Source organism: Cibotium barometz, chromosome 36 (genome assembly GCF_041138505.1).
Source record: "Cibotium barometz isolate CiBa-2024 chromosome 36, ASM4113850v1, whole genome shotgun sequence".
Lineage (NCBI taxonomy): Eukaryota > Viridiplantae > Streptophyta > Polypodiopsida > Cyatheales > Cibotiaceae > Cibotium > Cibotium barometz.
In genome coordinates, this window is record NC_141081.1 from 41,214,671 (window position 1) to 41,227,870 (window position 13,200).

General features: G+C 38.0%; 1 protein-coding gene across 1 annotated transcript; it reads left to right on the forward strand.

Moving 5' to 3' along the window:
- The first annotated feature begins 5,787 nt into the window (after positions 1–5,787).
- Positions 5,788–11,315, forward strand: LOC147617901 (uncharacterized). The gene is made up of 8 exons (XM_086775524.1): positions 5,788–6,324; positions 6,538–6,671; positions 6,938–7,146; positions 8,010–8,288; positions 8,870–8,928; positions 9,299–9,311; positions 9,503–9,674; positions 10,544–11,315. Exons 1-8 carry the CDS (start codon positions 6,054–6,056, stop codon positions 11,201–11,203), a joined length of 1,797 nt encoding a protein of 598 aa, XP_086631650.1. The 5' UTR covers positions 5,788–6,053; the 3' UTR covers positions 11,204–11,315.
- Positions 11,316–13,200: the final 1,885 nt, after the last annotated feature.

Here is a 13,200-nt window from a genome sequence, read left to right on the forward strand (position 1 = left end):
CTGAATGTTGCAAATTGCAACACCTTTACACTTTTTGATGCATTGTATGTGCCAGGGATCAAAAAGAATCTGCTGTCAGTCTCCGCATTTGCCAAAACAGGTTTGGTTGTAAAATTTGTGGATGACAGATGTACTGTTCATGATCTCTCTTGTGGTGACATCATTGTAGCATCTGGTTCACTATGTCGAGGGCTGTATAAGCTCAATATGGATGGCAAATGTGTAGAGGATTCAGCATGTGCTATTATGGATACGCAGGCTATTTCAAATGCAAAACTGTGGCATGCACGTTTTGGTCATCTGAATTTTGCAAGTTTGCTGCGCCTGCAGAAATCTGAAATGGTGTCTTCTTTGCCTAAGCTTGAGGCACCTGTCAAGCATGTTTGTGAGGGCTGCATATTGGGTAAAATGCAGCGTGCTTCCTTTCCCAAAGATGGATCAGTGAGAGCTGAACGCAGATTGCAGCTTGTTCACAGTGATGTTTGTGGTCCCATGCAAACTCCATCATTTGGAAACTACCTTTACTTCGTGACTTTCATTGATGATTTTACCAGGCATGCATGGGTATATCCTTTGAAGGCAAAGTCCGAAGTGTTTTTGTGCTTCAAACAGTTTTTGGTTATGGCTGAAAATGTGTCAGAAAGTAAGATGGGCACCCTCCATTCAGATCGAGGGGGGGAGTATATGTCTTCAGAATTTAATGCATTTCTGGCTGAGCGTGGGATAAAACACCAATGTACAGTGCCGTATACACCACAGCAAAATGGTGTGGCTGAGAGAAAAAACAGGTCTCTCATGGAAATGGCAAGATGTATGGTTAAGAGTCAAAGTCTACCACATGGTTTTTGGCTTGAGGCTGTCATGTGTGCCACTTATGTACTAAACAGGTGTCCCACCAAAGCATTACAGGTTGTCACTCCATATGAGGCTTGGCATAGCCTCAAGCCATCTGTTGGCCATTTACGTGTTTTTGGTTGCCTGGCATATGCATTAGTGCCTGTGCAACATCGCAGAAAATTGGATGACAAAGCTGTCAAATGTATTTTTGTTGGATATAGTGCTGAGAGCAAAGGCTATCGTTTGTATCATCCACAGACAAAGCGCATTTTGGTTAGCCGTGATGTTGTATTTGTGGAAGATGCAGTTCAGCCCTTGGTTTCATGTACTGAGGAGACAGATATCAGCTCACGTGATGTCTATGATACATTGTTGCCTCTTTTCAGTGGTGCACAGTCAAGTGCAATACCTCATGAGGCAGTTTTTCAGCCTATGCAGGTTTTAAATGATGGCACAGATCAGCCTATATCTGATGCAGATGTGCATGATGCACTTGAGGATGAGAGACAAGAGATTGAGGGCTCTAGGAACATGCCTAGATGGCTGGTGCAGACTTTGCGTGACAGCAAGTTGGATGCCCCTTTGTCTAGTCGCACTCGTTCTGGCTCTCATGGTGCCTCTTATGCGTCAGATTGTTATGCATTGGCTGTTTCTAGTATGTGCGATGAAAGTGAGCCTGTTTCATTTGATGAGGCACAAAGTTCAGAAAATTGGATGGCTGCTATGCAAGCAGAATACGATGCTATTATGAAGAATAGTACATGGTCTTTATGTGACTTGCCCCCTGGCAAGAAGGCCATTGGCACTAAGTGGGTATACAAATTGAAGCGTAAGCCTGATGGCACAGTGGATCGCCATAAGGCTAGGCTTGTTGCAAAAGGTTATGCTCAAGAGAAGGGCATTGATTTTGATGAGACTTTTGCTCCCACATGTCGTATGACCACTGTTCGTAGCATCTGTGCATTAGCAGCTCATAATGGTTGGAATGTACATCAGCTGGACATAAAGACTGCGTTCTTAAATGGAGATTTGCATGAGGAGGTGTATGTATCGCAGCCTCGTGGTTTTGTTCAAAGAGGGCAGGAAAACAAAGTGTGCAGGTTAAAAAAGGCTTTATATGGTTTAAAGCAAGCTCCACGAGCTTGGTATGAAAAAATACATGCATATTTGACTGCACATGGGTTTCAGAATAGTCCAACAGAAAGCACTTTGTATGTTAAACGTGTGGATGGTGTACATCTAATCATTGCTCTCTATGTCGATGACATGCTGCTCACAGGACCAAATGAGAGTCATATTGCTGATTTTAAGGCTGATTTGAATGCCTCTTTTGAGATGTCAGATTTGGGGCATTTGCATCATTATTTGGGGATACAATTTAAGCAGTGTGATGGAGGTATTGCTTTGTGTCAGACAAAGTATATTGAAACATTGTTGCGGAGATTTGGCCTTGAAGACTGCAAGCCTATTGCTACTCCAATGGAGACAGGTTTGAAGTTGAGTCTTCATGATGCTGGAGATCACTTTGATGTCACACTCTATCAGACAGCTGTTGGTTGCCTCATTTATGTATGCATTACGAGGCCAGACATTCAGTTTGCAGTCTCACAGGTGAGCAGATTTATGCATAGCCCAGGCATTAAGCATTGGCAGGCAGTGAAGCGTATCTTTCGCTATTTGAGTGGTACTCGGCATCTTGGGTTGTTTTATCCCAAGGGGGGATCATTGCCGCCAGATTTACATGTTTTTTCAGATTCTGACTGGGCTGGTTGTTATGACACACGCGTGTCCACGAGTGGTTTTTCCTTCATGCTTGGAAGCTCATGCATATCATGGTTGAGCAAGAAGCAGCCTACTGTGGCCACTTCTAGTTGTGAAGCTGAGTACAGGGCAGCTTTCACAACTACGGTTGAGTGTGTGTGGCTCAGACGCCTTATGGCTGATTTGGGTGTTGGGCAGCCATCTGCCACCACCATCTTCACTGACAGTCAGAGCGCATTGGCAGTTGCGCGGAACCCAGTGTTCCATGCTCGTACGAAGCACATTGAGGTGCACTACCATTATGTCAGGGAGAGACTCTCTGCAGGAGAGATCAGTTTGGCTTATGTGCCAACACAGGATAACCTTGCAGACCTTTTCACAAAGGCTCTGCCTCGTGAGAAGTTCGAAGCTTTTCGCAAAGCTTTGGGCTTACTCCCTTTTGTGGATTCGTCCACATAGCTAGACACTTCCCTATACATGAGTGCTAGCTCTTGTTCACCGCATCACTCCAGGGGGGATTTGTTACCATATTATAGTAGTGATGTGTGTGAACACACTTAGGACCGCCGGGGCACTTTTTCCCTCACTAGGAGGTTTTTTCCCCCGTGCATTGTATATACGCCCATTATCTTCTAGGGCTTGTTATCTTTCATTTTTGGCACTCATAATACACTACTGTGTTGTGCTCAAGCTTCCTCATCTTCTTGAAGTTGTGTGTGCATTCCTGCAACCCTAATTCCAACACAAAATACATGCTTAAGAAATGGTTTTCTTGATATTGTGGAAAACCATAGTGTTTTGATCAAATGAATAAAAGGTATATCAACCAATATTTAGAATGATGTTGAAAACTCACTAGATTTAGCATAAATGACAAATATTTTTGTGTGAAAATAATATAACTACAAGTTCATAAAGACATGATGGGTGATTATAAGGACTTCAACTTCAAATTCACAACATAAAAATAACTTTGTTCATGTCATATGTAAGGTTTTAAAAGTAGTCTAGTTATTAAAAAGAACAATTTTGTGGCTTTAAGAGGTTTTTGTAGAAAATCCATTTCTCATCAATCCTAAGGTTCCAAAGAATTTCCTTCTAGGAAAATACTATTAGCATAGATCATTAGTTGGGGGGAAAAAAAGAATCAAAAAAGTTTAAGAAGTAAAATTTTAGTATGATCATAAGGCCTTGTTTTACAAGAAAGTTATAATTTTCTTTAAAAATACCTTGAATTAATTTATAAGAATACCAAATGTGTACTATGAAAATTCATATATATATATATATATATATATATATATATACATATATGATTATACCATCTTGGCAAAGTATGGATTATAAAGACATGTAAAAGAGTTTACAAAATCACTCTATTTGTAAGGCATTGCTCGAATAAATTACATGTGTGATAGTTGGAGTTGCTCGTATTTATCCAATTTATTCATGTTAAATAACCAAGCAAATATGTTTGAATTCTTTGAATATAACAGGCATGTGCAAATTGGTGGGATAGGGCTATGAAACCTTTGTTCATCCTAAGAAAATTTTGAGATCTAAAAGTTTGTGGTTTCTACTGTCATAGATGCAAAATTGGAATGCAAACACTGTACAGTTTGCATACAATATGCAATAAGTCATAGCATTTCATATGAACAAAATCCATGTTTCTATGTTGTTTGAATTCCAATTAATTAGTCACCTAACGCTTGACTTAGCATGTCAAGTCTCATCTTTGAAGAGAACGAGCATTTTTCTAGTGTTGCAAATGTAGTGAGGAAAGGGCTTGTAAGATTCCATATTGTGTGCATTGACTAACATGAAGAAAATTTAAGAGCTCTTTTAGTTGAGCAACAGTACAACAAGTTGTTGGCTATATGCATACACCAACATGCACTAGTATCTTTTATTGAACTTTTTCAAGGTCTTTAGTCAATACACAAGGAACATTCAAAGGTGTGCCGTGTCATTGAGGTAGTGTTTTTGTAGTGTTATAAATGTTGTGACAAAAGGTGTATTATGAAAAAAGGAATGACAAATCTTTACAACAATTCATAAGCAATGTGTGTACACCAATGTGCACTACTAATATTTGTTGGTAACTTTTTCGAATGTGTTTTAGTCAAGACGAAAGGCATATCCAAAGGTCTATAGAGTCAAGAAATGCATTTCAAAAAGTCTTTTGCAATCATACAAATATGTAATTAAAGATGAAGAAATATTCAAGTATAGGCTTTAGGTGGATCATGGTTCGTTGAAATAAATACAAAGTAGCACTCCCGGGGGACGCTAGGCGGAGTGGTAAAGCCCTTGACTTGTGGATGTAGAGGTCTTGCGTTTGACTTGTGGACGTAGAGGTCTTACACATGCACTACTCTAGGCACTAGTATAGTATCTCTTCTCTAGATTATGTAAAGGAAGAGTTTCACAAAGCCACCACATGGGAATAATTTGGAGGTTGGAGAGTCAATTTAGAGGTTAGAGAGGCAATTTAGAGGTTCGAGAGAGATAGGCTCCTATTACTCTAGGAATTTGAAAAATATCAAGTTGGGAATTATATACGTGCGTCAACCCATTAGTAATAATAGGAATAATAAAATTCTGAAAAAGGCTAATTAATGGAGTTAGGATTCATTTTTAAATTGAATTAAAGGAAAATATTTGCTCACAAAGAGAGGAGTTGAAGGAGCTACATGTGCATGACCTGCCCTTTTTGAGGGTGTGGGATGTGGCCACGTATGAAGGGTGCAATAGGAAACAAGATGGGGTTAGAGTGTATACGTGTGGAGGAAGCATAGAAATTTGAGTAGAATTGGCGGTGGTGAAATAAATAATTAATTGAAAAAAAAAACCTACTTTTTTTAATAGCTCCGTGGAAAATTCAAGGGTAGTAGAGGCAAGGTATAATAATAATAATTATAATGTAAATAAATAATAATAACAATAATTATACACTTTTGCTTCTTCCTTTTTATGCTGACTATATATATTTTATCTTTACGTAATAATTAATTAATTATTGTTCATAGGGCCTAATCTAGGCTTTTGCAAGCAATTAATATTCCTACATTACTAGATACGATATCCATTTATACCTTCTCCTTTTAAGATGATGCATCTACTTTGCTTCTCCCCAACATCAACTTCATTTTTTTCATCGAATTTTTCGATAGTACATAGGAGGCTTTCTACCCCTAATTACAGTGATTAGACGATTTCGATAGATTATCGATCTAATTAATGATAAATGAATGGTATTGGAATGGGAAATGAAGATATATTAGAGCGCAATTATGAGATTATTAGTTGGTCCTTTGGTATTCCAACGATGCAGGTTCTTGGTGAGTTGAAGAGATTTATTGTTAATTACTCAAATTAATTGTAAGAGAAGATTAGGGGGAGCGTAGCAGATTCATTTTCTGAGAGCAAAATATTCAGATCAATTCAAAGAGATGCTGGGGAGTCGAACATGGTGCAGGAGGAGCGCCTCTACATTTGCAGCAGGTTTTAGCGTCCCCTGCAGTGATTTTAGCACGGGGTTAGCCGTCCACATTATTATTGCCACCTTAATCACGGTGCTTAATCACGGTTCACAGTATGCGTTCGCTGGAGAGATGCGAATTAATGTGGATAATTGGGCGTCTGCGCAGCAACCCCTCCTGCCGAAGGCTAGAATTTATGTCGCTATTTATCGGCATGCAAAATTTGCGCAAATTAATGCAGGTACAATCATGGATTAAGAGATTAATTGATCAATTAAACATTTGATTAGCTTACAGCTTGACAGGATTTTGGGTTTTGATGCGAGATTAATGATATAATTAACCCCTTTTATTAAACATTTGATTAGCTTACAGCTTGACAGGATTTTGGGTTTTGATGCGAGATTAATGATATAATTAACCCCATTTTTTTTTTGGTTGTGTTCTCTCCCAGATTTTGTAAGATTGCAGGTAGCTACAGCAGACGCGCAGCAGCCCCTTGCAGTGAAACACGATAGAATTGATCCTCTGCACCATTTCAAAAAGTACAAAGGCGGCTACAACCTCCAAGGGAAGCATTATTTGGCGGTGAGTTTCCCCTCTAATCCCATGATTAATCACGATTCACACTTGATAATTACACAACTATACACTGAATGATTGTATCTTTAATTAAGCTCTAATTAGCCTGTATTGAAAGATTATTCATCCAATTAAGTTCTAATTACACTGCTTTGAAAGGTTAAGCATCTAATGAAGTTATAATCACACTACTTTACCGCACTATTGGGAGATTAAACATCTAATGAAGTTCTATTTTTTTCCAATTATCCAATTAATCATGTGATTTGCAGTCGACCTTGTACACTGGGGTGCATGGATATTTATTTGGAGCATTTTGGCTTTTTGGTGGGATGCTTGGGGGCATTGCTTTGTGCGTAAGGCATTGCCAGCTCCGGAAGAGGCCATTGAAAAAGCAATCATCTAGCAAGCTTTCCATATCCATATGCAAGAGTAGGCTTGTGCCAATGCTTTTGACAACGCTTTTGACAACCCTCATAATGTAAGTCGAGGAACTTCATGCTTTTTCTCAAAAAAAAAAAAAAATCAACCATGCACACTTTACCTTAGACTTGTAAAGTTTTCCTATTGATCAAGTCTAGGTCTCACCCTGAATTATTTTCAATTCATTCACATTTTGAGTAAAAACACTCATCTTAGCTTGGAGGAGTCTTTTGAAATAAGTTCATTCATCAAGGTCCATTAATCAAGTCTTAGTTTATTATCTTAGCTTAAACAAGAGTCTTTTTTTGAAATCAGATCAAAATCCTACTAAATATCATGTAGTACTCTTTTGGAATAAGTTTGTTCCTTGATCTACATTCATTAATGAAGTTGTTTTAAATCTCTTCCTTAATCCAACTCCCAGCTTATGAGCTGGTCTGTCTAGGATACTAGTATATTGATTGTGTTAGGATCATGACCTATAGGTTATCAATTATGTTTATTGATTGTGTTAGTGTCATGATCTATAGGTTATCAATTATGTTCAAGGTCATGAAATTCAATACTAGTCTAGTCTTTGTGCGCAATTAGGGTATGCTTTTAATCGGTAAATAGGTTTTGATCATTAGGACGTTTATGTAGTCTAGAATTAACCCCATGTATTATCCAAACGTTTACAGTAGGCATAGAATCTCATCACTAAGCTACAAATTGTCTCATGTCAATGACCCTTGTGTATTTCAGTAAACTTTGAGGAGGCCTTGAAGTGATCATTGGAATATAGATTCAATAGGAACATGAATTATTGAGGTTGTACTTAGTTACTAGTGATCATGTGCTTAATCACAAATTGAATGTTCAAATACACTTGAGTGATAGTATTGTGTAAATGAAACATTGATCTGATGTCTTTGTTTGTAGAGCTTGTTGTGGAGTGACATTTGTGGGGGAACAAAGGTTCCACACTAGAGCAAAGAAGGTGGAGAGGACTCTTATGGTAGAAGGAGCAGAAAATGCAACAAGGTTGATCTTCAAGGTGACCCAGTTGATGGGACAAATGAAGGTGGACATAGAACCTTATGATGAGGGGGTGGCCAGGAGGCTAGACAACACCACAATCAAGCTCAACAATGCCTCTGTTGCCCTCCTCAATACTGTTCATGATCACAAAAACGTTCTGGACCGTGCCTTAACTACCTTGTAAGTCAAAGAAGCACCTTCTTTTCATCAATTAAATTGAGTGTCACAAAATGTTGACTATAATTGCCAAAAAGTAAGGAAACCAAAAGTTTCATCTCATATTAACCAATCTCCCATCGTGGCCTTTTTTTTGGGAGGATATATATATATATATATATATATATATATATATATATATATATATATACATACATACATACATACATACATACATACATATATATATATATATATATATATACACACACACACACACACTCACGCACAGAAACCCATGCCGTGTAGCCAGTAGGGCATCGAACCCGGGTCCTCTCATAGGAACCCAACCGTTCTACCAACTCAGCTACGCGCCAGTGGGCAATATTCAACAAAAGCATATTATAGTGCTTAAATTCTATTCTCATTTCACCATAATGGTTTAATCCATAATAATGGTTTAGCATCACTCCAATTGGAGAAGGTGCTAGTACTTCCAACATACATCAATGTAAAGAAATCATATCATTGAAAATATCCCTTATTTTTTTGTTATAAGGTTCCAATGTGGGCTTGTTGCATTAACTAATTGCTCAATTGTGTAGGAATATTGGGATTAATGCGATTGCAGCATGGAACATAGCGCTCTGGACATTGGGTCTCGGTAGTTACTGTCAATTTCGAATTACTATTATTATTTTGTTTATGTAGGAATGGTGGGTTTTTTTTTCTGGGTTTATATAGGTGGCGTTAAAAAAAAAAAAACCTAAAAATGTTTACATATGTGCAGCGTGTCTGTGCGTGTTTCCCAAGTTAAGGCGATTGTTCCTTGTGTAAGTTGCACATTTGCACGGAAACTCCTCATTGGTGGGAATAAATTAATTAATCATTATATATATATATTCTCTCTCCTTGTTTATTTATTTATTTATTAAGCTATATATATATATATATATTAATTTTAGCATTAAATGTTAGTGCAGGATCGTTGCCTTGGCATGGTTCCTCGTTTTCCTCAATTGGGTGGCTTTCAGTGTCACCTTTGCTGTAAGCAAGTAAGCTCCTATTATTATTATTGAATATATATTTATATTTATCAATTCCCATCTATAAAATGCTTCTGATTTTTGAAACCAATGCCTCTCTCTCTCTCTTTTTTTTTTAAATTGCACATAAAAAAATCGCTGTAATTGTAATTTGTAATTGTGCATAAAAATTCTGGTTGGGGGCGAGTTTAGGACGTTCTACTGCCTTCTTAGTTTTGCAGATGACACGTGTGAAGCTCTCAAGGAGTATCAGGAAACTTCTAGAAACACCACCCTGGACAACGTTCTCCCGTGCAACAATCTTGCCTCTGAAAACAAAACCGTCCTCAGATTGCGCCAAAGAATCTACAATTATATTGAGCAGGTAAGGATAATAATTATATCCTTCATTTAGCTTTCTTTTATCAATTTATCTTTTCAAATAAGAACTCAAGAGGACTTTGTTTTTTTTTTTTAATCTATCTAGATATAGGGGTGGGGACAAATATAGCCCTTGCTCAGGAGATTAGGGATTGAAAACCCACATACTGTCACACTACACATTTTGAGGAAGAAGGAAAGAAAAAGGTTTTTTATAATTTTTTATTTTCCTTATATATATATATATATATATATAAAGATAAAGTTTGTCCAAATTATATATACATTTTGAGGAAGAAGGAAAGAAAAGGTTTTTTATAATTTTTTATTTTACTAGAAGTATCTTTATTGTCAATATATATATATATATATAAAGTATATATATATATAAAGTCCGTCCAAATTATATATATATATATATATATATATATATATATAGAGAGAGAGAGAGAGAGAGAGAGAGGGGGGGGGGGCAAAGGAGAAACACACATACTCTCTCTCTCCCTCTTGCCCCTTTGTTGTAATTATCACGGCTCAAATTGAGAAAAACTGATTGTAATTTTGCTCAGCCTTGAATTCAAAGATTCAAAATTTTAGAATTTTAGTTATTAAACCGATAAACCTATACATTTTTTCAATAGAAACCGGTTGAGCTTGAAGGCCATCTTTTTTTTTTCACTAGTTAGGAAACAAATTTATTTCACATCTGGGGAGGAGAAAGGACACCACTGCGCTCTTGTTGACCAATGAGGGGCATTCATACTCATTTAATCATTGATTAAAAATAGATTTTAAAAAAAAAAGGAAATAGTATACAACATTGTTACATTTTTCATAATGTAAAACAAACTCGTTTTGTTGATCTTGTAACAGGCAAATAGAAACATCACAAAGCTCATCAGCAAACATGGTGAAATGAAAGCAACAAGCCTAGGGGGGCCCATTCCACAAGTGTGTAACCCATTCTCAGGGCCGCCTGGATATTTGGCGAGCAACGATTGCATGGAGGGGACAATATCCATTTCTAGCCTTCCAGAGGGGTGTGTGTGTGTGAAAAGAGAGGAAAACATGTACACACCCCCATGCCACGTGGATTCCGAATTTTCTAAGGATAAATTTTGCAAATGCTATACTAATGTTTTTAATTCCCATGCACAGTGGCTGTCCAAATTCAAATGCCTCAACGCAAGCTCTACTAGCAGGAGCTTACCATGTATGCCTGTGAAACAGTACAATGCTGCTAGTGCTTATATTGCTGCCACTGAGAAGCTCCTGAGCTTGCTGCCGGAGGTGGAGTACCTAACAGATTGTTCCTTCGTGCTGGACGCCTTCACCATTATCTCAAGAAAGAAGTGCACCCCACTCAAGCACTCTTCTAGAATGGTGTGGATAGCCATGGTGCTCCTGTCCGCCCTTTCAACCCTCACCATGTTTCTATGGTTATTCCAATTTTTCTTGATGGCAATGAACTTGAGATTACTCCTGCCTGGAGGCACCATTTTGCCTCATGACCACCCAAGCCCCTCCCCTTGAGCTTTTTTCCCATCTTCTCATCACCATGATCCATTTGTTTTATTTGTTTCCCCCTTGAAAACTCCACACACACACACACACACACCACACACACACACACACACACACACCCACCCTCCCCACAAAAAAATTTGGAGAGGGAGGGCGGTGGGGGAGGGATCATGCTCTTGTAAAACATCACCTCTCAACCCACACCAAAGGCATTGCTAGTTAGGGTTGGCTTTCCCCCCTTCATGAGCTAGCACTACAAGTGTATTTCTTCTAGTTTCACCTCTGCAACATGTACACTTGCATACCCTGCAACATAAAGTAAGCATGTGACGATGTTTTTACATACTTTGAAACCTTCATTTAATCATCTTAAAACAAATTTTGAAGCTTTCTTTTTTAGCAAAGGGATATGTGGATAAGCTATGGAATTTATCTTAAAGGCCCTCTTCTTAGAAGATCTTTTTGAAGCTTTCTTTTTTAGCTAAGGGATATGTGAATTTATCTTAAAGGCCCTCTTCTTAGAAGATCTCAAGTTTTCCATATGGATAAGGGATGGCTTAGAGTGCGAGTGTAGATCTATGGCATTTAAACAAAAGGAGGTAAACTAACTTGGAAGATATCTACCCACACAATTTTCTTAACTTGTATCCCCTCATGGTCCCTAGAGTTTTGAGAGTGAAAATTTCCCTACTTTATACCCTCATCTTTTGAGTGAGAAACTTCAAATAGGAGCATGAGGAAAATACTCGAACATTCCAAGGCAAGATCGGCAAAACCGTGTCCATGATGACCCAACATGGAAGCCAAGAAAAAGCCACAATAGGGCTACGATAACCTATTAGAAAAAATCTCCTAATGTACAATAATGTTGGTTGTCGCCGCGCAAAGCGGTTTTGGGGTAATGTTCGTTGTCTTCATAACCCACTTGAAGTTAGTGTTTTTGGGGTTTTCCCATAAATTTCCTTGTAAAATAGGTTTTGGGGTAATGTTCGTTTTCTTCATAACCCACTTAAAGTTAGTGTTTTTGGGGTTTTCCCATAAATTTCCTTGTAAAATAGCCTAGAGCACTATTTATAAAATATCCATCATCAGGTTGAAAACAACCCCAATTTCTTTCCTTGCAACCAAAGGGATTGATGTCAAGCAAAGGATCCACCTCATTTGCTCATGCAACTAATAACATGAGTTTTGTGTAACCTCTACAATGTCGGTACCCTCTTTTGGGCCTTATGACTTGGTTCGGATGCATGGACACATCAACGGACGAAGAATTCATGTCATGATTGACGATGGGGCTACACATAACTTTTTGAAAATTGCCACAAAGCCCTAGTGATCATAAATACATGGTATCTCTTGCTCATGGGCATGATAAGCATGTATGGGACGTGGTGGTTAAGCAAGTACCACTCACTATTCAGGGACATGAAATGCACTTAGATTTTCAGGTTATGCATATTACTAGAGCTGATGTTATTTTGGGTTCTGAATGGTTGTTTCATTTAGGACCATCTTTTTCTTGTAGTTATCTAGATAATACTTTTGATTTTGAGGTCAGTGGTAAACAAATTCATTTGCAAGGTGAGTGCGATGTGCCCCCATCTCCACTTATTTGTTCTGCTGAAGTGGACTGCCTATGCTCATGACATAGAAAATCTCTTTTTGTGTTATATGTTTCCTTCAGTTTTGTCTCATGATGATGCTAGTGGTGGTGGTGATTTTAATTCCAGTTTGAGTATTAAATCTCTCAATTTTGTCATATGTGAACAACATTTTAGTGCTATGCATAATAATGAACAAGCTCAAATTTTTCCTACACTCACTCAACAAGTTTCTAATTCTTTGCAAAGTCTTTTGCTTGAATTTCATGATGTATTTCCAAGCGACTTGCTATCTAGTTTGCCCCTTGAGCGTAATGTCCAGCATGCCATTGCAGTGCTCAAGCATGCTAAACCACTCTGCAAGCCTTCGTGTATCGGCTTAGCGCTAGTGAAGCCAATGAGGTA

Bases quoted from the DNA above. Each gene is read 5' to 3' on its own strand.
- LOC147617901 (XM_086775524.1), top strand. From the start codon at position 6,054: ATGCTGGGGAGTCGAACATGGTGCAGGAGGAGCGCCTCTACATTTGCA. The intron at 6,325-6,537 runs GTACAATCATGG...GTTCTCTCCCAG, and splicing joins ATTTGCGCAAATTAATGCAG to ATTTTGTAAGATTGCAGGTA. The intron at 9,675-10,543 runs GTAAGGATAATA...ATCTTGTAACAG, and splicing joins TCTACAATTATATTGAGCAG to GCAAATAGAAACATCACAAA.